Source organism: Marmota flaviventris, chromosome 19 (genome assembly GCF_047511675.1).
Source record: "Marmota flaviventris isolate mMarFla1 chromosome 19, mMarFla1.hap1, whole genome shotgun sequence".
Classification (NCBI taxonomy): domain Eukaryota; kingdom Metazoa; phylum Chordata; class Mammalia; order Rodentia; family Sciuridae; genus Marmota; species Marmota flaviventris.
The window spans coordinates 9,457,313-9,483,381 of NC_092516.1; the positions used below are offsets into that span (position 1 = coordinate 9,457,313).

Below are 26,069 nucleotides of genomic sequence, written 5' to 3' on the forward strand. Positions count from 1 at the left end.
GTGTAACCAGAGAAGGGCTTCTGGGCCTGGTCTGAGCTCTGCAGATCCCAGTGTGAAATCCCAGGCCTCCAGCTGATGCTGGATTCTTGCCCAGGAAAGGTGGTCAGGGCCCTGAACACAGTGGTGTGTGGTACGGTTGAGCAGGTGCCAACTGCTCGGCTGTGAAAAACATTCTCCAAGGAGAGGGTAGTGAAGGAGCATGGGCTGCAGAGGTGGACTGCTTGCATTCTGGTCCTTCTGTTCCCACTGCTGAGCTGGTGGCCTGGGCCACACGCTCCACCCTTTTGAACCAAAGCCCCCTAAACACATAAACACTCAGAACAACAGCACGCATGCTCGTCAAGCCTTTTATTATTTTTCACAGGATAAAGCATCTGTTTTTTTCTTCTCCCACAGTTCTTCCTTCATTTTTATATTCCAAGTGAATTGACAATGAATTATCTGATATGTGGACACATGTGCACCCATGGGGATACTTCCTGACTTCATGATGAACGTCTCACCACTGTGGGACTCGTGGTCTCATAACTTGAAAGATAGTGGGGATTTCACAGTACTCCTCTTACTTAGCATATATGCTTGGAGTGTTGTGAACCAGTTCTTCTACTTATCCAATTTTGGGGATGGGGATTTACCAAGCTGCACGTCCATTACTTTACATCATTGCCCATTACTTTACATCTCCCCCATTCAGCACATGGAACAGGACGGAGAACAAGACTACAGTCCATTGTGATCAGACTCTTCCCATTTTTCCTGGGGAGTCAAAGCCCCCTGTGTTTATAGTCTAAGAGTCCCCAGGTCCCAGGTCTCAAACAAGTGGCTTACTAGTTATGTCCCAGGTTGAACTCACCTTCTGACCTTCTATCCACATCTGTCGTAAAGAAAAATGAACACAAAACAAGAACGCAGCAAAACACTACAAGAGCATTCTAGTTTTGAACATTTTTCAATTTTCTTGTGCTGCATAACAATGAGCTATGGTGTGTCACCAACGTGTGGTATAATTAACTTCTCGTCTTTTGTTCCTTATGAATTTACATATCCAATTATCTTTCTATTTAATTTCTCACAGTTTTGCTACATTGACTAAAACTTTTTAACAGGAAAGTTTTTTAATTTAATGGACTTTGCAGTTCATTTGTAACCAGTCAGTTTTTAAAGTCAGTTCAGGACTGTTAAATGCTATTGCAGAATACTATAAAAGTTCCCTGGCAGAACTTGGAGTACCTGGCTATGTGTCTACAAGGACAACTGCTGAGAAAGAATATGTGGGTGAAAGTACACAGTGGCCAGGAGTAGTGCAAAGATGCAGCAGAGCAGATTATGTGAAAAGGATGCTCATTTTAGGTACCCTGGCTCTTTGGTCAAGGGTACTTGCCTGGTGCACCGAATCGAAGTCAGTGTCAATGTGGTGTGGCTGGACACACTGTTTTGGCCCCACCAGAATTTCTGGTTTGTTTCTTCTGAGATCTTTGCATCAATTTTTCTGCTGAGGCAGATGCAATTAAGAGGTTCATTAATTGCGGGGCATTCCGGTCTCACGAAACACCCATCTGCAGACCCACTGCAGCACCGAGTGCGAATGTGGAGGAACACAAGGAGCTGTGGATGACCTCACATGCCTTGGTGCTCGTCTTTTGGATGAGTTTCGTAAATGGCAATGTATGTGCAAAGGTGACTTCTGGAGCCACCAGGGAGGCCAACTCAAGTCCTGATGTGTGCTGACTGTATTCTAGTTCTACTGTCAGCAATACCAGAAGTCTTAGAATTTAACAGTGAGAAGGGGTACTCGATTCCTTGTTAAAATAACTCTCCATGGCTTGTAATATGAGAAACAAAACAGCTATTTGTTTTGCCAGGAAGGGAAGGAGATGACCTTTGCTTTGCCTAGCATTTTGGGGAGTCATGACCACAATTTAATATAATCAGATGCAGTTTGTTCAAGGAATTATCAAAGATCACATGTGAATACCAAGTTGGGACTGAGGTCAATAGGTAAACATTGATCAGGCACTGCCAGAAACAATCTAATTCAAAAGCAGAGCTGAGAAATACACCATTAGGAGAGCTTACACAAACAGCCAGAGACAGTCTAATGTCATAATAACTAAAAATTATTTCCAGGCTCCCTCTCTCCTTTTCAACAGAGGGCAGCTCTATTTTAATATAATTTAGGATGGGCTCCCGCTCTCTGGTTTATGCCAAAGGATGTAAATTCACAACCCTGCCTGGTCCACTTTTACATTCCAGCAGGGGCTGACTTATGTGCTGCTGCTGATTCTGGTAAAAACAAAACAAAATCAAAATATTATAGAAGAGTAAGGTGGACAGACCACCAAGGGAGGCTCACTACTGCTTCATCAGCTCCATGAGATCGTCTTCTATTCCTTTCTCATTCAGCTCATCTAAACTGTAGTATCGGTGAACAATTTTCTCAGCGGTGACAACCACGACTCGGAGCCCATGGGTGTCTTTGCCCAGCTGGCATCCAATGGCAGATGATACCACCATGTCCAGGTTCTTGTAGGTGCCCCCGGCATTCCTGTGGTAGTGTCCTGAGAACACAGCTCTGACACCTGCAAGGAAGGAAACAGGACATTAGGGGGCCCAGGATTCCCATGTGGGTCATGGGTGGGGTGGGGGGGTGCCGGTGTGTTATTCTGTGAACATTGTTACATTAAATGCATAACATTATTTTGTGTGTAATTAAGGAAACAGCCTATGTGACCTCCAGAATATTTTCAAGGATAATTCATACAAACAATGTATTATTAAGTTTATTGTAACTAGGACAAGAATGAACATGATGAGAGAAGAAAGATAAGGTGAGTGACTTTGGGAAGAGACAAAGGAGAGAAGAAAACCCAAGTTGATATCCCCATGACAGTGGCCATGCGTGCACAGCCACAGTGCTGACAGGCTGGGAGCTTAGTGGAGCGCATTGCCCAGCGCGTGTGAGGCCTGGTTTCAATGCCTGGCACTGCAAAGATAACGAAAACTTCAGAAAATGTTTATCATGTTCTAATCAAGAGAGCAGAACACACTCAATATTTGATGTCCCTCCTCCTCTCCAAACTTACAGCCACGATAGATGAAACCCAAGAAAACCAAAGGACATGAGTAGGCTCAGCAACACAGTAAATATCCATACAAAAAGGCAAGTATGAGTGAGACAAAAATGTGGCTGGAATTAAGCTCTTGAAGGTCAGAGGCAGAAAGCACCTTCTTGAGAAGGGGAATGACACAGGCCTTTGCTTGACACGGGCTGGTGGGGGAGCTCTGCTTACAGGAGATGGAAGGACCGGCCACTCAGGGATGGGGCAGTGGCATGCTGGGCAGTGCTATGCTGGGCAGTGCTCAGAAGCTGTGTGAGTGGGGAGACCTGTTAGCCAGGTCTGAGAATTTCCAGTGTAAATACTCCAGTCAAGGTTGTCGGGTTGCCAACTCGATGTCACTGCACTGGGGTGGGGAGGGACGGATACTCAGCATCGCACCATTACAGTGTCTCCACCACACAGCTGCAGAAGCTGTAAACCACCCTGGCAGTGGAGACAAGTCGTAGTAGCAACAGAACTAGAGTGTATGATGAATTCTGAGTATTTATGACCTTTGCCTTTTAATCTACAAGTATCTCTCAATATCCATGGGGGCTTGGTTCAGGATCCCCCAGGGATACCAATATCCAGGATGCTCGAGTCCCTCACATGGAGCCGCATGGTGTCTTTGTTTAATCAACGCACATCCTGCATAGTTTAAAGCATCTCCTGATAACATGTAACACCTAGTACAGTGTAAATGTTATGTAAATAGTCATACTGTATTGTTTGTAGGAGAATGACAAGAGACAAATCTGTATATGTTCTGTATAGATGTAATTTTCCAAAAACTATTTTTTGATCTGTGGTTGGTTAAGTACAGAGGGCTAACTGTAATTTAATGGAGAAGTTAAATAATTTACTCTTAAATTAAAAGCTGTTTAACAACCAGTTTGCAAAATCCCTTAAGCTCTAATAATCATGGGACTGGGGGTGTAGCTCGGTGGCGGAACACATGTTAGCATGGGTGATGCCCCAGGTTCAATCCCCCTCCCACATATAAAATTAACAATTGGTTCTAACAAGCTGGCAGGAAGTGACTGCAGCACACCATTTCGCCAGGGCTCCTCACCACCTGAGGAAGGACAGACACAGATTCACATCTAGGAACGGACCCATGTGTCCCTGATATTACTCCACTTCCACTATGAGGCCTGTTCTGGGAAGGGGTCAGGAGAATGTGACCAAAACCCCAGACATGGAGATGTTAGTCAAGAGAGAATGAGAGAAAAACAAACAAACAAAACCAAAAACAACAACAACAGCAACAAAAGAATATCTAGTCCTCAAATTAAACCTGCAATAAAACATTCTATCACCTGTGAAGCAATCTCTTGCTAAACAAGACAATCCATAAACTCTTCCATCACGAACTTCAAATGAAATTAACTACATGAATCTGTCTGGAAAGTATTTAAAATCAATATGTTGATATCCAAGAATCCTTAATGAAGGACTAATATCCATAAAAAGAAAATGTTATGAAACAAAACAGGAAAAACTGAATGAAAACAATAGGCAATAACAATTTTAAAATGGTGGACATAAAAGATATCCATTAAAAATTTAAATAAAAACAACCCTCAATAAATGGGATAAATTACAGATTGGACACTAGTCAAAGGGGAAAATTAGTGAACCAAAATGGAGAATGGGGAAAATGAGCTAGAAGACAACAGAGAGACCCAGACACAAGCAATATGAAGAAGCTGTTCAAAGAACGTGAGGAAAGGAATGAGGTACCAACAGATGATTAAGAGGAATTGGAAAAAGGGAAAGGAGGAAATAACAGTGAGAAGAATTTTAAAAAATAATACCGGAGAATTTTCCAGAAGGGAGGAACATGTGGGTCCTCAGATAAAAAGTACTAGGTAGGAGACAAAAATTATTTCATATTGACATGTAATGTAGTAAAATTATGGTATATCAAAGAGAAAAAAGAAAAACCTTAAGAAGATATTATGGTGAAAATATTACACAGGAATGGCAGTTAGAGAGTAGATACCTCGGCAATGACAGAATCAAGGAATAATACCTTCAAATTGCTCAGGGCAAATAACTATGAACCTAAAATTTCATACCTAGCTTAACTATCATTTAAGTCTGAGGGCAAAATAAGGATATGTTTATAAATACAAAGACTAAGAGTTTAATACTCCCAAATCATCACTAAAAGAATTATTAAGAGATCTATTTCAGCAAAGGAAAGGATGAAGTATTAAAACACAAGGAGTTAATTCTAATAAAATATTTTGGCAAACTGAATTAACTACTGATTTTAAAAAAATCCCTATTTATTTAATATTAAAAGTGAAATTAAAAACTCAAACAACATGGTCAAGATTGAAAGTTCAAAGGAAAATTAAAGGTATAAAGGATCATCTTTGTTAGAAAATACTGAATAACTTGGTAGTATGTTAGAAAAAAATGTATAGTCATATTCTTAAAAAAATATTTGTGCATAAGCAACCAAATTAGCACACTAGGTAAATTGGCTAAATTGGTAAATTAGTAAATATGCTACATTTTTGTCAAAATTAAAAATTTTTGTAATTCAAAATACATTACCAAGGAAAGGGAGAAAGGAAGAAAAGACGATCAAGGAATAGGAGAAACTATTTGCAAATCATAAGGGTCTAATATCCAGAAAATATGAAAAAATCTTGCAACTTTAATGCTACAAAGACAATCCAATTAACAAATGGGCAGAGGATGTGAACAGACATTTCTCTAAAAAAAAAAAAAAATACAAATGGCCAATAGGCACAAGAAAAGACACTGGAGATACTTAATAAGGAAATCACAACCACAATGAGATAACCACTTTATATCCATTAGGATGCCTATAATAAAACCGATAGAAAGCAAGTATTCACATGGCTTTGGAGAAATTTGAACCCTTGTAAAATGCTGGTGGGAACGTAAGATGGTACAGCAATTGTGGAAAACACTCTGGCAATTCCTCAAAATATGAAGTATACAGTTGCCACAATCCAGTGTTTCACTCCTAGGTATGGACCCACGAGAAATGAGAAAATACATTTATGCAAAAATTTGTACATAAGTTTATAGCAGCAGTGTTCATAATACCTAAAAAGTGGAAGCAGACCACATGCCCACTAAATGACGATGGATAAACAAGCGATCTGCCTATACAATGGGAGAGTATTTAGCTATCAAAAGAGATGAAGTACTGATGTCTGTTACAATGCCTGATGCCTCCTGTTTCCAAGGAGGAACCTTGGAAACATCATGCTAAGTGAAAGAAGCCAGACATAAAAGGCCACAAAATACATAGTCCCATGTAAATGAAAGGTCCGGAACAGGCAAACGTACAGAGGCAGTAATTAGATCACTGCTGCCAGAAGTGGAGGCAGTGGGGAATGACTGCTAATGAGTATAGAGTTTCTTTATGAAATTGTAAAAATGGCCTGCAATTAGAGAGTGGTGATGGTTACATAACCTTGTGAATGTACTAAAACCACTGAATTTAAAGGGTAAATTTTATAGCATATGGATTATAGCTCAATAAAAAAATGCAGAAAAAATTTATGGGAGAGGAGGCTAAAATGATCCACGTGGTTATGGATTAGAGCTGGAAACATCAGTATAAATTCACGTTTGCCTGAAATCAATGCAGATGGCTGCACACAGAAACATTTATAGAAGTATATAAACTCAGGCCAGGATCCAGGATCCACTTCCTTGCTGTCTACTGAGACTGTGGGAAGTAAGGACACAGGGCAATGAGCATACTTAGTACACAGATCCTGGCTACTATAACCATTCCCCAATAAAAAGAACTCTGGACCCCTGACAGGACCAGGGCAGGAAACATGTGAGATGAGCCAGGCATCCTGCACTGCCATTAGCAAGGAAGTGCTCAAGACTCACACCCCACAATGCTGGGGTGTGTCAAAGGGACACAGCAATCAGTGAAGGAGCCTCAAGTCTAGGCTTAACAATTTGAGCAACAAAATACATTAGTATTAAATTACGACCCAAAGTATTAAAAAATTCCACAAGTCCATGCTGACATGAATGACTGAATAAATAAGTGGGAGAAAGAAGAACAAATTTCCCATATGGAAAGGCAAATGTTTTATGTAGATACTCCTCACTCTGGGAGGAAAGCCTAGCTCCTCACCCCTTTGGAGTGGGCTATGTGCTGACTTCCTTTCACAAAGTACAAAGAGGGGGTTAAAAAAAAGTACCCATGGTGGAGAAGCTAGACGACACCCGCAGCACAGCTCACGGGGGTTCTGTGCACTCCAGCAAGGCTGTGATGAAGTGGCACTCCACCTCTGGGTCCTCTTCCTGTAAGCCCACCACTCCACTCAAGTCACCAGAAACAGAAAATTCCAGAAGGTAGACATCCTGTGAAACACCTGACCAAACCAAACCAACAGGGTCCTCCTCCAAACCATCAGAGTCACCATCAAATACAAGGAAGTCTGAGAAACCATGCCAGCAGAAGCCTAAGGAGACATGATGACCAAATGTAATTTATCCAGGCTTTTAAAAATTAAAATTGAAAAATAGAACAACTTCAGATTTACATGAAAGTTACAAAGATAACACAGAAAATCCCAATCTCTCTCCCACCCTGTCTCCCCATTTATGAATATCTTGTGCTAGGGTGGTGCATGCTTTCCAGTGAACGAATCAACATGGAAGACATTAACTCAAGTCCATAAACGGATGTCCTTAGTTTTTTTCTCATGTTCTTTTTCTAATTCAGGATTGGAAGAATTTTCACAAGTTCCACTCTGTGGAACAAGAAAGCAGATAAGAGATTGAGAACGCTGGTTTAAAAAAAAAAAAAGACAAAAAGACCAGGGAGAAAGGAAGGAGAAAAAAGGAGAGTGAGAGGAGAAAGAGAAAAGGGCGTGAGGCAAGTATGCTGAGCGGCTTGCAGCCCTTGCTCTGCGGTAGGAATCGGGAGACCTGAAACAGAGTTGTTGGGGCTGCAGCCATGTTTGCCATTTAGCAAGGCCGGGAACCTCTCCTGCAGGCAGGTGTAGATGTGTGGCGCTGAGGTGCAACCCTGCAGGTGCAGAGGAAGGTAACTCAGTTTCCCTACTTGAAACAGCCAGGGTGGAGAGAAGGGCTGTCTACACTTACTAGACCGCAACCCACCGCAACCCACTCCAGGGGGCAAGGTGGCAACACCGCTTCACAGTTTACTATCTCCCCTTCACCCAGCAAAGTCACCTCAGTGGCAATTTATTCTTCAGACATTCCTGGAGAAGAGCCCCGAGGTGTGTGTCAGGTCCGTGGGCATAAACAGGACAACATCCACTGTCTGTGCAGCTCACTTAGGGGATACCGCTGAATGCTCACAGTCCCCTCTTACTCGAGGGGGTGTATCCCAAGACCCCCAGTGGGTACCTGAAACTGAGCTGTATACACAATAGGTTTTTTCCCACATGCCCAGCAGCGCTGCCATGTAGTGCCAGAGCCACCATTTGTCCTTCCATGTTTTATGTCCTGGTGCCCCCTTTGCATCCTTGCACAAGGGTTACCTGAACATAAGCACTACAGTAGCATAACAGTTGAGCTTACAGCCAAGAAATCCACTAAATGACTAATGTCTGGGTGGCATATGTAGTGTGGATACTGGAAAAAGGGACAATTCACATCCAGATTGGGACAGAGCAGAACAGTGCCAGACAAGATTTCATCATGCTACTCAGGACGGCAGGAAATTAAAACTTATAAATTGTTTATTCCTAGAATTTTCCATTTCATAATTCAGACTGCAGTTTACCACAGTAACTAAAAACTGTGGAAAGCAAAACTTCAGATAAGGAAAGAGATAGATTTACATGCACTGGCATTGCAAGGCACCAATGATATTATGTATGAATAGCAAGCTGCAAAAAAAAAAAAAAGTGTTCCTATGTTTGCAAAATAAAGACAATGTCTATGGAAGAGGGTGCAGGCATGCATCTGTGCCTCCAGTGGGACAGGCGAGCCCAGCAAAGGGTACCACTTTCTGCCTTTATTACTGTAATGCTTACTGTGATCACAAGTTGATCAATGAGCAGGAGCAAAACATCGAGGAGACATGAACAAGATGGGGCAGCCCGAGGAACCAAGGAAAGGGGTCATGCAGGCACATCACACTAGGGCCAGAGCTGGGTGGTTCAAAAGCGCAGCTGGAACTGCTGGGCTGGGTGCCTGCTGAGTCCCTGCCACAGAAGGAGAACAGCTCCTGATTGCACAGGGTGTGTGTGTGTGTGTGTAAATGACTGCTTCCTTGGTAGTCTTTCTGGGGTGTCAAAGCCTCAGGCCTGTGTTGTCTGAGGCCCCAGTGGGAGTGAGATGACACTTGCCCTGGGGAGCTGTGAGTGGCTAGATGGAAAACACTTAGCATTAGTAATTTTTTTGTATGCTAAATTATGCTTATGAAATTTGTCTCTTTATGCCTAACTCATAGTTGTAAACTGCACTATTTTGGAAAGAATGCCTGGCAATTTTGAAATAAGTGCACATTAGCAGGAATTAATGTCAAAAACTCATTTTAATTTCATGTTCACTGGCACTGATAGAGATGGAGCATTAGAGGTAACTGGTCAGGTGGCCAAAAATGGTCAGGGCAGAGCTCCCTGGATCTTGGACTGCTGCGCTCCTCTGCAAGAACATGTCCTGCCTTCTTCCTTTTAGGCTCACAACTTGTTGTTAAGTCCTAAGACACAGACAATATGACCAGATGAGGATCCTCAGAGTAGCAAGCATGCCTGAGGAGGGCTGGGTCAAGTTGCTAGTACGTACCACAGGTATTCAGATCCTTCTGCCTCTTCACAGAAGAGATTTCTCCTTTCTACAATAAGGAACTAACATTTTGGGTCCTGAATGAGAAATCAAGCAATGAACATGTGACAGGTTTACAAAGGAATGGTCAGGCTGAAGGCTGAAATTGGTCTCAAAAGTTGGAAGATTGATACACCCATTCTCCTGGACTCTGGTGCTACTTTCAAGGTTCTGGCATGTTCCTGGCTGGTCTAGTATAAACACAATTTTGCGTGGGGGAGTGAAGGAGCTGCTTCTTGGGTTGGAACCAGTATCTGGTGATAGGAGTTTCTGGGTCTATCTCTAACCTTCTAGAAAGCCCAGGAGTTTTGAACCTGAACATGTTCTTGTCTGGCCTCCATTACTCCTTATGGTCAGGTACCAAGGCAGAGCAGACCACGAGTGGGCCTGGATGGAGCAGAGCAGCAGCCATATCCCGTGTCATGCAGGACATGAAATCCTTTCCAGCCTTCATCCCACTGCATCCTTCCAATGGACCTTGGTCTCAGGGCTCGTATCTGTACTATTTAGGTGAGAAAACTGAGGCCCACAGAAGCTCAGAAACCAACATGAAGCCACATAGCTAGCTCAGAACTTGGGCACCAGGATGTCGGAAGCCTTGCCCTTGACTGGCAGTGCAGACTCAGGCTCTGTTCTGTTTTGGGACCTTGGATACATCTCTCACCTTGAGAGCTACTGTTTCCTGTCTATTAGATGAATAATGACAATGCCTCTCAAGGGTGGCAGAGGTCTATAGGGGAGCAGGAACATGCTGACAACCCATCTTCCCCCCAGGAGGCTTCTCAGGGCAGGGCCAGCTTCTCACTGCTGGAGTAGGGCCCAGGTCCAGCCTGGCTCTGAGCTCTGCAACATGCAGGCTCTTGTCCAGGTTACACTCCTGTGACTTCCAGGCACAGGGACCTCGCTTTGTTAGGACGTTTCACCCACCTCAGCTTCCTACCAGCCTCTGAGAGAGAAGCACTGATTCATGACCAAATGAAGTCCGGAATGTGTTAATCAATCGTGGCCTCCCTGACGGGGATGGATTTTAGTGGTGTTTTCAGCAGTTGAGCAAAATTTCCATTTGGGCTGTTGATCGGTCATCTGTGGCCGACACGCCTCTGTGGTTCCGTAATTGAGTATTACAGATAGATTGTCTTTGAATTATGAACTGCTGTAAGGAGATGACAAACATCTTAAATTACTGCCAGAAGAATTTCCTGCAAAGACAGCTGCTGTGTCCGCAGGGGATGGCTTTCTATGGCATCAGCTTCATATTTATTTCTTCATGGTATCATGTCAGGAAGATACCAAAAAGCCATTTTTAAGCCACCCTGATTCAAACTCACTTCAAACCAGTCAGAGGATTGGGATATCATCTCCGTATAATTTATTATTCTAATATCAGAAATTTGCTTAGTAGAATTCTGATGTGAAAAACTGACTTGGGCCTGAAAAATGTAAGCAAGTTCTAATTGGACACCTTTTATTTTTATCCAGCATGAGTACACATTTATGGAAATGTTATGTATCTTTACATTGCCAGCTACAGAAGTGAAAATTGTGTTGTAAATCATTAGTTGCACTCATTTATTCCGCCTCAGTTGTAAGGAAAAAGCATGTGACTCATTTAAAGAGAAAGAAAAAGAGAGTTTGGATGTGACCCTATAGAAAGTGGGTATAAATACTGTGGAGAGGAGTCTGTCTGCTCAGCAGGGAGCCAGGGGGTAGGCATGAGGCAATCCTGGCCAGCTGCCAGCAATGGCCATGAGGCAAGGGAGTGGCGGGTGATCTCAGTTTTGGGAGGCACAGGCCGCCAACATGAGATCTGGCTAAGCCCGGTTCGGCCCCATTAGGCGGGGTTCTTCACCATCTGGGGCTCTACATCTCAGCATAACCACTCTCATCAGAGTCTCCCTGCTATGTGCCTTTCCTGGAGCCCCACTGCCTGGGGCTAGGAGTGTGCAGGGAGGAGGGGCCCTTCCAGGTTCTCTGGGGAAGGCAGGAGGCTGTGTCTTTAGTGTTGAACCCCTTTCTGGTGCCAGGGTGAGTAAAGTGCAGCGAGACCCACCTTTCCTAGCAGTCAAGAGCTCAAAGTTGGGCTGGGATATGGCTCAGTGATTAAGAGCCCCTGTGGTCAGTCCCTGGCACACACACACAAAAAATCCCCCCAAACAACAAAACAAACCCCTCAAGGTCTGAAGCCCGGTAGTGATGGAAAGAACTCTGCATAACAGATACAGAAAGGGACAACACAATTTCAAAGTGCTTTATTTGCTGAACATCTCTGATGAGCTGAGCACTTGGCATGTGCAATATCTCACTTAAGCCTCATGAGGACCCCTCAATGAAGAAATTATCCCCACGACATGGATGAAGGCATGATGAACAGAGAGGTTAGGTGCCTTACAAGGTCACATAGATAGGATGTGTGTTGGGATCAGGCTGACTCAGAAGTACACGCCCACCCTGTCCATCATGTTAAAGGTGCAAAGTGCCAAAGACCATGGTGCTGCAGGCCTGTTAGAAGGCTCCCTGGAGGATGAGGCTTTGACCTAAAGGTACACTCACTTCTTCCAGTTCTCTGACTGACCTGAAGGAGATCGTGACTGTGGCAGTAGTAATAATAATATTGGGGTGTTCATTATCTGCCAAGCATCATTCTAGACACTTAACATATTTCTAACTCATTTGTTCCCCACAATTTCCCTCTGAAGGGGTGTGGTTGTTATCCCAGGTTCACAGATGAGAAAATGGACATTGAGAGACATTTGGTGCTTAACTGGGACTGTGAAAGGCAGGGCAAGGATCTGAACCCAGGGTCTGGCCCCAGTCAGGGCTCTTAACTGAAATGGCTGCCCAGTGGAGGCAAAACAGACACACCAGGCCTGAGGAACACCACGAGTGAAGCAGGAGTGCCAGGTGTGCTTCGGAAGCAGGGGAGCCAAACATGAACAGAGGCTCCTGCTGCCTGTCACAGCCAAGCACCCACATTCTCTCTCTAGCATTTCAATCCTCTGACGGACTCTCTGAGCACTTTCAAGGGGAGGAGAGTGAAAGTCTGCACATGGGATTCCAGTTTGGATTCTAGCTGGGCTAAAGGACAGGGGAGGCAGGGGCACAGAAAAAGGGAGGCCAGGGCCGCAGAGAGCTAAGACTGGCTGAAATGGAAATGACTTTAAAAAGTGCTGGAGCAGGTGTGTCCTCCTGCCTGCCCTGAGCACCAAGCATCTCAGCACTTCCGGTCCAGCTTTCCCTGGTCTAAACCTCCCAGCTCCACATGTGTGTGCACTTGAATGGGACCTTACAGACATTTCCATGAGACCTCTTTTGAGGGTCATTCCTCTTTTCAGGCTCTGTCTCAGCTATGAAACTCTGCCCTCTTCTACAGAGTGAACATGTGGAAAAAATGCAACCTTGTGGACACGGCTGTGAGCCACTTAAGCTTTACAAGAACAAGAGGAGGGCCAATGGTAGCAGTGGAGAAAAGTATGCCATTAAAAATTTATGTTTGGTCCATCAAAGTTTAGCCCAAATTTCCAGATTCTTCAAAAAAATGGAAGCTTCTCTGCATCTCAAAAATAAAAACAACAACAGAGTGACTTGTAATTTAGTTTATAAAACTATGGATGCCATTCCAACTGGGTGAGATGAGGAGTGTATCTGCCATGCAAGGAATACTACTGAAAGAAACACAAGGCAGTTCATTTATTCTACAAATAAGAGCAACTGCCTGAAGGTCGGACTTCTTTATCTACTTTAAATAAAGAGTGTCAAAATCCTACCGCTTAAAAAAATAACTCAAGGGCTGGAGTCTAGCTCAGTGGTAAGCACCTGCTTGGTGTGCACAAGGCCTATTGCTTGTGGTTCAATCCCTATTGTTGCCAGAAAATAAGCGGGGGAGGTGGTGGACTTTGATCCAATCCAACTATTTTGGCTATTATGGTTGCTTAGATCAGCTTGTCAACTCAGACAATAAGTGAAGTGGCTGGAATTTTGATCACCTTGGGGAAAATGCTTATTAAGAACCTTGTCTTCCAATCCATGAGCATGGTCTATCTTTCCATTTACTTAGGCCTTCTTTCATTATTTATCAGTGTTTTGTAGTTTTTAGGGTGGAGGGCTTTGACATTATTTGTTCTTCCTAAGATTTTATGTCTTTTGGTGCCACTGAAGATTCAACTGTTTTCACAATTTCTAGTAACAACTGTCTGCTGATAGCATATAAGAATACAATTGATTTTCGCCTGTTAATCTTATACCTTGCTAAATCATTTATTAGTTCTTAATTTTTTATAGACTTCTGAGAAACTGTTACCCTTTGTTCTTTCACGACACTGGATAAATTTTCTGTCTTACTCTTAACACAGCCCTTTCATGTGGCTTACTAAGGTGGGCACTGTTGGCGTCCCTGCCAGGCCCTCTGTGGAGGCTGGTGTAGCCACCCTCCTGCTGCTGGGAGGATTGGCTGCCATGGGCCCACAGCTGCCTTTTTCTCAGAAGCGCTCTCCTACTGAAGGGGATGGGGAGGCCACACCAATGACTAAATGACAGGCAAAAAGGCCAGTCCTCAAACAGTATAATGAATGACTCCACTCATAGGAAATGTCGAGAACAGGCAAACCATAGAGACACATTTCTAGAGCCAGAGAGAGAAGTTTGGGAGGAAACTGGAGAGTGACTACCAAAGAGTATAGGATTGCTTTATGAAGTAATGGAAATACTGTAAAATAGATCCTGGTGTTAATGTACAGCTCTGTAAATAGATTAAAAACCACTGAATTGTAAATTTTAGACAGATAAACTGAATCTGGTACCCAAATAAACCATCAAAAAGGAATAGCAACAATAATAGCTATCATTTACTGAAGACGTGCTATGGGCCAGTCTATATTATTTAAAATTCTTCCAACATTTCTAAAATGTATTATTGTGCATGGGGCGGGGCTGGGGTCAGTCCTTGCCCTCTGGTGGGACCACCTGTATGGTTTCATTAGTGTTCTAGAGCCCTGTGGATCAGGCTGCACTCATGTGATGGTTAAGACCAAACTTCCTGTGCTTTTTCTCTGTCTTATTTCCTCACTCTCTGTCCCTGAGAGCCAACCCCAATCCCTGTCTCTGGGTTTCCTGCTAGGGACCCCAACCTAACAGTTACTTTGGCTGGACCTCATGATATTTCATTATTCTAATGATAAAATGTAGAAAGATCCTAATGGGAGCTAAGTAACAAGACTGAGGGCTCCTTAGCCACCTGATTTCTCCACTGCCACATCCACTAAATATAACAAAGACCTGTGGCTGGAGCTACTTGCTCTTTCCTTTATTGCTTTGCTGCCTTCAAAACTAATGCATGTTTAGCATTGCGGTGACACACCTGTAACCCCAGAAATTCAGGAGGCTGAAGAAAGAGGCTCAAAAGTTTAAGGTCAGCTTGAGCAACTTAGCAAGACCCTTCTCAAAAAATAAAGTGCTGGTATTCAGTGGTAGAGCACCTCTTGCTTCAATCCCCAGTATCTGCTCTGAAAAAAAAAAGTAATGCATATCTTAAGACAGCAGATGAATAAACTATAGCAGTGTGAGTAAACACACTGCAGTCATGAAAAAGAACAAGGACAATCTACATACTGAGAGTGGAGTGATTTCTGAGATAAATGGTTAAATGAACCAAGTAAAAGAAAGTATATTCATGTTGTGGGGTATGTTTTGTAAGAGAAATAAGAAGACACATGATGCACACAGCTTACCCTCAAACAGATCAGAAAAGGATAAACATGTAGACAGCAGCTGTCACAAACAAGGGCTGAAGCAGTTGGGGTCAAGTGTTAACAACAAGTAAACGTGGGTGAAGGGTACACATTTGTTCTATTCACTATCCACACTCTTGCAACTCTTCTGTAAACTTAAAAACATTTCTGAATAAAAAGTAGAGGAAAAACAATACAAGATTGCTAAAAATACAAGGAAATATTGTGAAAATATAGAATATCAAGTAAAAAATGGGAGAGGGAAGGAAATTGCTGGAAAGCCCTCCTCCCACTTGGGAGTTCAGGTGTCCTTCACAGATTCACTGTTAATATGTATATTCTAGATGATAAACACATATGCACCCCTGCAATGGTACCCCACCAAGGATCTACACCAGGCTCACGTTCACTCCTCACACAGGAGTCTGTCGGAGGAACTCTGAAATCCTGAAAACTATTTCTGCTAGGTAAAATCTATATGGTTGGATATCTTTCTGTATTTTGATAATAAATGCCCTAACCTGGGAGGACAGGTGGTTTCAGAGCCTTTCAGCCCTCCAGGGACTGGCCAGGCATAGGCGACCCACTCAGTGCTGCTCCCTCGTAAGCTTCAGGACCCTGGACAGAGACTGCTCCTGTCCCTAGGTGTGCTGAGGTCTGCAGCCCCTGCAGCGGGGTCCCAGGGAGGTCTCAGCTGCTCTCTTCAGCACTAGACTCTCTAGGTGTTGGGGGATGCCCAGCTGACTGCTCTGCTGATGTGTGACCTGCGGGGGGCTGGGGGGCACCATCTACTTCAGAAGCTGAACCACTGAAGTCTTCACCATGACAGCACTTGGGTGCTGTTGGGTTGGCCCTGCTGGAAGCCTGGGTCATGCCTCCCCTCTGGTGGGTGCTCCACTTACACCCAAACATCTGGTCACCTCAGGCATCTGACCAGATGTCTGGCCCATATATGTGAAACATCTGGCTTGTCTAGATTTGCAGTTTCCTCTTGGGTCTCATCTCCCTCTCTCCCGCCACCTGTTTTGCTTCACTAGGAAGCAATGATCCAGTTGTTGCCAGGACCTTCACTCAAGGCCAGCTCATCCTGTACAACCCAAAGAGAATCTTTTGTTTCATTTTAAGGATTTTTCTAACCTACAAAAAAAAGTCACATAAATCACACTTGTTTTACCTAATCTAAATATTACATGACAAAAGCCATATTTTAATTGAAACTAGAAGGCAGGAGAAGGGGATGACATACAATTCTTGGTGGCAGAGGAGTGGCCTAGATAATAGCCAGTCTGGAGCATTGCAGCTTAACTGGAATGAACTGGTTCTGGGGCAGAAGTTCCCAGAAAAGAATGAATGGAAGAGTTCATGGTCAGAACCATCACACCAACCCTGGGGTAGCCAAGAGGGACCCTGTTCTTGTCTATAACTGCCACACCACTGCAGCCACAGCCTGCTTATGATGCTCTTCAGAGCCATGCTCCCATGCTCCAGGGTAAACAGTAACTATTCTCAGGGACCAGAGATGCCTGGCTGTCCATTGTATCCATGACCTGGGAGTGATCACAGCCTCGAATTTTTTTCCTGCCTGGTCTCCAGTATTAATCACAGTCCTCAGCTTGTGGCCCCAATGCCCCTTATTCCTTTTCTCCATGGGTGGCTATGCTTAGCTTTTTAATTTATTTTCTCCCTTCCTGATGAGTTGGGCATTCAAAACCTGTGTGTGGAATATGCAAGGAGGCTGTATTTTATTAATATTAATATTTGATTGCCAGAATAGCAAGGGCAGCCAGGTGGTAAGGGACACAGGCTTGATGCTTGGCTCTGCTGCTGCCAATCTGTGTGGGCATCAAGTGTACCTACACATCTCTGAGCCTCAGTGTCCTCATCTGGAAGACAGAGTGAGTGTCAACCACTCCAGGGCTGTGAGAAGATCAAGCGAGAATCAGTGATATGGCCAGGGTCACCCGGCAGGAAGCTGTGTGGTATGTACTCAGGCGGCACCCAATAATTATACTTCCCTCTCATCTTTCTCTGAGTATCTGATCAGAAGATCTTTTTTTTTCATTTGCACAAATTACATCTTTCTTGCTATTCATAATTTCCTCTTTATTTTTAAAAGAAGATGGCAGGCTTGTGTGTGAGAAGGAGCGCGGGCACACATTAAGGTTCAATCCAAAATGGACAATTTTCCAGCTTTCCATTACCCGCTTCCCATGCCCTATCTTAAACACAGCTGTCAGGACAAGAGGCTCATTAAAAAGATTGTTTTGACTGATGGAATGCTCATGTATCAAATTGGAAATCCAGCCAAAAATACTCGAGGGAGGTAGACAGAGGTGGTGGCGAGCCGCAGAAGGGAACTGTTTTGCAGAATGTTAAAGATGAAATCTGCTGGGCAGAAGGTGCCTGCCTCTGCCTGGAGCCAGAGAGTCCAAGAAGGCACTGCTGCAGCCACTCAAATGTGAGCACCTTGGTCAGTACATTTCTGTTTTAAAACTGGGCAAAGAGACATTCTCACCAGGTAGTGAACCTTTAACACAGCAGCCAGGTGAGCTGGCTCTTCCCTACCTTGGGCCCCTGGGCCCCTCTCCATTCCAGCCCAGCCTTGATGGGCGGGCCGTCTTCCTCCATGAGTCCTTTACATGCAGGCCCCCCCCCCCCCCGCTCTGTCCACGTGCTTCTTTTCTCACCTTCCCTCTCACTGCTGTCACCTCAGACACCTACTGATGACTACATCACCTCCCAGACTCAACTCTGTGGCGTCGAGCACCTCTCTTCTGACATCCCTTTGAGTACTGCCAACTGAGCTTATGTCTTCCTCAGCGCTTGCCCCTCCTCCTGTGGGTTGAACTGACCATCACGCACAGTGACTCAACCAGGGACAAGGGCTAGCCTAGACTCTCTCCCTTCTCCTAATCCATTTGTGCTGGGGTTGGTTTGTCTGTCTATCCTGTCTATCCCATTGTCCCTCTATCCTTTTGTCCTCTGCAGTCTTTGTGGGGCCTGGTTTCCTGCCCTGTGCCTTCCAGCCTGTCATCTTCTGTCTTCAGATGTGCCCAGATGACATTCAGCTCACAGTAGCTATGACGGATTAACCAAGCAAGGTTGATTTATTTATGCCATAAAAAGAAAGGAGGTGAGCATTCCAGGAAGGGTGCTGGTCCAGGAATCCATCACGAATCCAGCTCCTTCTACATTTTTGCTTTGCATCCTTGGACTTCAGCTTTTATTCTCAGGAATGCAAAACCGCCATAGGACTTCCAGCATTGCATCTAGGCTCCAAGCAGGAAGAAGAGGAAAGGGCCACTCTGGGAATGATTTTGATTCGCTTTAACCCCCCCTCTTCTGCCTCTGTTGTCATTCCTTGTGTGATGACCAGAGCCATGGCAGCCACTGGAAAAGGTCTGGCCTTGGCAGAGAACCATGCCAGGAGGCAGATCAGGAGCTGGTGTAGTTCTGGGTGCTACCAATTACCTTGGCCTTCTGTTTATGTGACAGGTCTCCTCATTCTCGAACAGGACAACTTGTAGTGTCCTATTTTGTGGAGCGCAAAGGCACCAATGTGACCTTTTGCTTATTACAAGAGTGACTCTCCTTTTAGGGTGACCGACCATGCAGTTGTGAACACTATATAAACTGGTCTTTGGAAGCTCTTACACACCAACAATTTACCTATTGTTCAAGAGGTCTAGAAGTTTCCTTGCTGGGGTGGGAATCAGTAAGGCTCTGGAAGTACTGCTTTGTCCATGACCTTAAAGTTATTTCTGCCTTCTGAAGCACCTTGTGGATGTTCAACAGGACCAGATACAGACCCAAAGGCGGTATGTGGTCATTTTCCATCAGTGAATGAAGGAAACAAAGGTGTGACCTCAAACCACACCTATGACAACTGGGAAGCAATTTGGAAGTGAGAAACAGACAACATGCATGAAGCAGAGTGTGCGTTATCAAAACACCCCTAAATGTGTCAATGGAAAACAAAGAAAATCTTTCCTCACTTTGACTTACACTGCAGCCTTTCTCTGTGGCTGAAAAAGACTACACATAGAAGATGCTACGTGCATAATAATTTCTAGAAGAATCAATGGCTCTTAATATTATCCAGAGTGTCAATGGTGATTGCTCTTGAGTACAGGGCCAGAGGTTGCTGAGCTGCTGCCACTTTTTTCTTCTGTGGCCTGAGTTAAGAACACCCCTTTCATTTCTATAGCTACTTTCCCCCTCCTCTTTTTGTACTGAGAATTGAACCCAGGGGTGCTTTCCAATGAGCTACGTCCCCAGCCCATTTTATTTTTTATTTTGAGACAGGGTCTCACTAAGTTGCTGAGGCTGGACTTGAACTTGCGATCCTCTTATAACAGCCTCCCTGGCTGCTGATATTATAGGTGTGTACCACCATGCCAGGCTCTACAAGGCCACATTTAGGTCTGGGTAAGCACCTATGTAATACCCACAATTTTCACTAAGATTTTCATAATCCTGCTTTTTACAGAAGCAGTTTGCTCATCCTTGACCCAGACTTCATTATAGGGATCCCTCTTATTACTCTTTTCATCTTATAAAAAGCTTAAAAGATACAAATGAGTATAAAAAAATAACATAACATTCATAGTCCCATGACCCAAAGATAATGTGTGTTAAGATCTACTCTTACTGTTTAAAAAAAAAGCAATGCTGAGATTACAGCCAAAGTCCCTTCACATTTAAGGCTAAGCCAGAACTTGGGCAAGAGGTTCAGCAGCCTTGCAAGGCTGAGAAGGGTGACTCTGTGGTCCTGACCAGGAGATGGGAGGCAAGTGCCCACCACCACGGTGCTCCAGCATGCAGGTGGATCAACCCCATCAACAAGGCTTGCTTTCTGCTGAAAACAGTTGTTCCATAGATAGATCAGTGGCCTTGGCCCAGAGGAGGCCAACCAGAAATCTGCTGGGTTGACTGAATTTTAGGTGCCCCCAAAGCAGATGTCAAGGTAGTTTTGTGAAGACAGAGCCAGGAGGTTGAGGCTGCTGTGAATTATAAAGTAAAGGAAGAAAAGAAGGAAGGAAGCATGAAATGACACTGTCCTGGGAGTCACCAAGGCCACAGATACCAGGCAAGGCTTATACTATGAGGAGCCACGTGCCTATCACACAGGGAGCAAGCAAAGAGCATTCCTGTCCCCACCATGGTTTATGGGGAAAGAAGCTTGAAAATCAAAAAAGGCTGTAAGACATCAGGAAGTCCTAATCCAGGATTCTGTCTGTCCCCTACTGACTGTCCCCAAGCTCCAGGACCCTGGGGGTTAGGCCCTTAATTTCCAAACACAGAAAACAGGTACAATGAATCTGAAAACACCAAGAGGTCAATTTGACAGTAAGCAATGTACCTGATCCACGCAGAGAGCTCCCAAGGGATGCCGGATCTAGCCAACAAGATATGACTCTAGATCTGGGGATAAAGCTCAGTTGGTAGAGTGCTTGCCTCACATGCACAAGGCTCTGGGTTCAATCCCCAGCACCACCAAAAAAAGAAAAGAAAAGATATGATACTCAGTCTCGTGCAACCTTACCAAGCCAACTTCAGGCCCTAGTTCCATAAAAACTATGCAAACAGATGTAGGCACAAAGTGAAGTTTGTGGCAATAGCATTTATCACACACACACACACACACACACACACACACACAAACAGGTGGAAATGGCCTAACTGTCCAATAATGGCCAGAGAGTTAAAGGAACATGGCATGTCATAGCAGTAGTTTGGGGAATGTTTTTTAATGACATGAGAGAATGTTTGTATGCCATCATCTTGTCTTTCACAATGCTCGTATGAAATGGTGCTGGCTATATGAGAAGAAGGTAGTTCTCAATAACAAGAAAATGTGGATGAAAGGTTGCTCAGAAACCAGGCCACCTGAAACCCTCCCACCTGTGCAACCAGAGGTGGCCTCTGCATGTGAAACCACGAACTATGCTAAAGATGAAGCCCGTGAACGTGGCATGGTGTGTGAGTATGTGTGGGGTCATTGGTGAATAAGGTGCTGGCATAGTAAACACAAACTCGGATTCCTGAAGAGACCCTTAATGGAATCTGCAGACAGTCATAATGCTGCTGTTTCCAGTGTCAAGCACAGACCGCTGTCCAAGACTTCTTCCCTGGCAATTCAGGCAGGGAACAGGCAACACTTCTCTGTTCAGTCAGAGTTGGTGCACACCACAGTTAAGAGCCAACACTTTACAGACACGAGCTGGAATAATAAACTGGCTGTCGTAATTTTTCTCTTTCCTCAAGATTCCTTTAATCATTCCTTTAATGTTATGATTCCTTTAATCACCACTTTCTGGAGCCACAGTCCCCACCCTGTCAATTGAGTTTTTTTCTGGGGGCCACAATCCTCTGCTAATGTGCCCCCTGGCCTTGTATCCCAGGGAGCTGACCAGAATGCAGAGGCTGCACAGACCTTGGTCTTAGGAAAGATCACAAACAGCCTTTTGGTTGCAGAAGGCACAACTCACATGCGAAGGTTTCTGAAAGGATGACCCGAGAGGCTTACTCTGGAGGCCAAGGAGTAATCCAGCCCTGAGCGGGCTCCTTGGAGCCTCCCTTAGCACGGACCCTTTTGGACGTTTAGCTGCCAAGCCTTCCTGACTGGCTGGAGCACTCCTTCTCCTCAGGTCCCTGCACAATGAGGGTGAACAGGGGCCCAGTGGGAGGGCAGGTGGACCCTTCCCCGCACAGGTGTGCTAGTCCTTCCTGCTTGCGTTCAGTGCTTGGTCCAGGCACATTCCGCTCATCCACATGTTTTTGTTAGCTCCACAGCAGCATCACTATACGTGGCCCATGGCTAAGGCTGGGCCCTGAGCACAGGCTGCCACTTCCCTGCCCAGGAAGCTGATCTGACGTCCTGGGCCTCATCTTCCTTGTCTTTTAAAATGGCCATGCTATCAAAAGTAATCTACAGATTCAATGCAATACCCAACCAAATACCAATGACAGTCTTTACAGAACTAGGAAAAACAGTCCTCAAATTCATTTGGAAGAATAAGAGACCCAGGAATTCTGAACAAGAAGAGTGATGCAGGAGGCATCACAATACCCGACCTCAAATTATACTACAGAGCCATGTAGCAAAAACAGCACAGTGTTGGCATCAAAGCAGACATGAAGACCACTGCAACAGAAGACACAGAGATAAGTCCACACAGACAGTCATCTTATACTTGACAAAGGTGCCAAAAATATGTGTTGGAGAAAAGACAGACTTTTAACAAATGGTGCTAGGAAAACTGGATATCCACATGCAGAAGAATGAAGTTAGATCTCTCTCTCTCTCTCTCATCCTGCACAAAACTCAAATCAAAATGGATCAGACTTAGGAATTAGACCAGAAACCTTGCAACTGCAAAAAGAAAACAGAGAGTCAACACTCCATCATATAGGTGCAGGCACTGACTTCCTCAACAAGACCCCCAAAGTCCAAAAAATTAAACCCAGAAACAATGAGGGAGATGCCATCAAGTGGAAAAGCTTCTGCACAGTAAAGGAAATGACTAAGAGTGTGAAGAGTAGTGGCAGATAATCTTGGCCAACTACTCCTCTGGCAGGGGAACTCAAGATCTTAACTTAATGCCAAAAAAACTAAATAGCCCAACCAAAAAGTGTCAAAAGAACCCAACATTAACTTCTTCAAAGGAGAAACACAAATGACCAACACACACATGAAAAATACTCAACATCTCTAGCAACCATCCCTCTGGCTCAGTGTGTAGCGTGGGGTCCATGCTCTTTGCTGTATGAATAAATGCCGACTTAACTTCAGGAATCAGCAGCACACATTTGCACATGCCAGATTCTTAATTTATAAATATTTACCATCAGGACTTGATTTTAACTTTAATTAGCCCAACTGTTAAGGATACCTCCAAAGTGAGAAACATAATCCATCACTCACACCAGATGTAGCTGCGGCAGTTAGTCTCTTATCTGGGTTTATAGTGAATCAGACGCAGGCATCCAGTGATGAGAGCATAATGTTCTCTGGGGAAGGGATCAAAACAGGGAATAGACCAAACCTGGGAAAATGAATTCATGCCAAGCCCTAGAAAATAAAGAGCACAAAATTCCTTTGGTCGATATGTCCCCATATACCCTTGATTCTATGGATACTTAAAAAGGAATCATTGTTGAGCTCTCACTACAAAGCTGGTTAAAATAGGAACTATCAGGAGTGTTTTTCTTTTTTTAACAAAACCACCCTTTAAATGAGGGTACTATTTATCATATTTTGAAAAACCCTATGAAATTATGCATTCAAAGGTTGCTGACCAACACATTAAATGGTGAGATATGTGTTTTAAAAAGATATAATCAAGTTCTATAGATAAGTTCCCTAACAATTTTTCATCTAGTATAGTGGTTCCCACTTTTTTAAACTAGTAGCTCCTATTCATATGGCTAAAAGTATATGTGTTCTACATCTACACTGAGGAATCCTGGACTCAAAAACCCAGTCCATTTTCCTGCACATCCCAGGAGCCAAGAGGAATTTCTTCTGGCTTCTATTCCTGTAGTCTGCATGGTGCATGGAGTTTATAATTCTTCCTTCTCCAGTTTGCAGTGTTGTGTTAGCAAACTCCTGGCCAGTCCTGGAAGCAGACCTGCCTCTCTCTGCCTGAAGTCTCATGTCAGCCCCCTGGAAGAAGGATGCCAGCACCTTTGGTGTGAGAAGACCAATCTAGCTAACAGGTAAGGCAATCTGCCCACTGTATATGACCCTCAACTAAGTTCAGGGTCATATAACCACAAACATGCCTGCACCAAGAGCTTGCTACAAGCTGGGTGTGGTGCCAGGTACTTCTTTACTTGCCACTTTGATTCCCACACGAACCCTTTGAGTCTGGGATGAGTGAGAAAGACAAAACATTCAGCAGCGTGTCCCATGCTCTGGTCCAAGGCGCATATCTGGGACAAGGAGGAAGGTCCTTAGGAAGCTGAGGCCTGTGTACAACCCTGCTATGTGACCTGGCCTCTCTCCTCCTGTCAGCTGCACACTGTCACCTGTGCCACTCTGTAAGCTTTCCTTTCTCTGAATACCACTCAGATACTCTGTCTGTAACTTTATGTGTTAAAATGAACACCAAAGCATTAGGTATTTTATTTGCCCCACAGATCTTCCCATCCCATCTCCACCCCTAAATTGCATCGTGGGCCTCCAGGGCAATGTGTGCCTCATCTGACTCACCCTCAACTGAGGATCAGAGGCGCCTGTGTTGGGCAGACCCTTTAGTGAGCCAGGCCATTGCCACAGTGCGGCCACCAGATGCCTACTGGGATCAGACATATACACAGTATACCCAGTGTGCATATGTGTGCACAAGCTTTCAAGGGGAGCAAGAGCACCACACTGCAATGGGAACGTTCCTCTAAGCCTGAGTTGTAGTGCTACAGTATGCAGGTCCTACACATGTTTTTATAAATAAAGTTTTATTGGAATGTGGCCATATCCTGTTGTCTCTGGTTGCTTTCACATTATACATGCAGAATTGAGTAGCTGCTACAGAGACTGCAGGGCCTGATATTTACTGCCTGATCCTGTTCAAGAAAAGTATGTGAACCTCTGTACCTAGGGATGCGTTTCCCATATGAGGGTTAGCTGGTAAACCCTAAGCCATAGAGGATGTGGACATGACGTGTGTTTTGCTGAAGCAGATTTGAGTCAAGCCTAATTCTTCCCTATTCAACCAATATTTCTTTATTATGGGGGTGCTATTGTGTGAAAGTCTTGGCTCAGGTCTGGGCTTACAGAGGTGAATAAAGCTGAGACCTACTGCCTAGAGGAGCCAAGAGGATAGAAACAATTTCAATATGACTTGGTGAGACATTAGAGTAGGAGTTGATGTTTTATTCCTCCTATAAAGCACACCCTGACCTTTATGTTCTTTAAAACTTTGAAATTCTAAAACCATAACCATGGGCTAGGATTTCTCTCTATCAAGCTCATTTTCTCTCATTTTTGTTTTAAAAGCATAAATACTAGAGATGAAACTCTCATTCTGTGAAGCTACCCATTAACTTTTGTCGGAAAGATCAACTTACAGGGATCCCTCCCACCCCCCACCCCCAATTCCCAAATTTACTCCGGACTCTTTAATACACAGTTCTAATCTCCATGTTGAGAATGAAAAAAAGAACAAGTATTGAGACATCAGGGGAAACACTGTCAGTTAAAGAGCTGGACATTTTATTTTTATCGGAAAAAATTTTTATTACAAATTATTGAGTTTGATAACACTATCAGGTGCTGGTTACTACAAGTCACCAAATTAAATGCAGCCTAAATCAGGGGAATCATAAGAACTAGGTTGAAGAATGCAGTTAGAGAGGACCTCAGAGTCATGCATCTCTGCCTTTCTGACACCCCGTTTAATGATCAAATCACAATCACCATTGTAAGTTA

The 26,069-nt window shown here is 44.1% G+C and overlaps 1 protein-coding gene across 5 annotated transcripts in view; it reads right to left on the bottom strand.

The window, feature by feature from the left end:
• Positions 1-331: 331 nt before the first annotated feature.
• Positions 332-26,069, bottom strand: part of Cpped1 (calcineurin like phosphoesterase domain containing 1) — a 95,270-nt gene continuing 69,532 nt past the window's right edge. For all 5 annotated transcript variants that reach the window (XM_027940725.2, XM_027940723.2, XM_027940724.2 and 2 more), the window contains one exon: positions 332-2,579. In XM_027940725.2, coding sequence (XP_027796526.2) covers positions 2,353-2,579 — 227 coding nt within the window. In that variant the 3' untranslated portion in view covers positions 332-2,352. The remainder of the gene's footprint in view (positions 2,580-26,069) is intronic.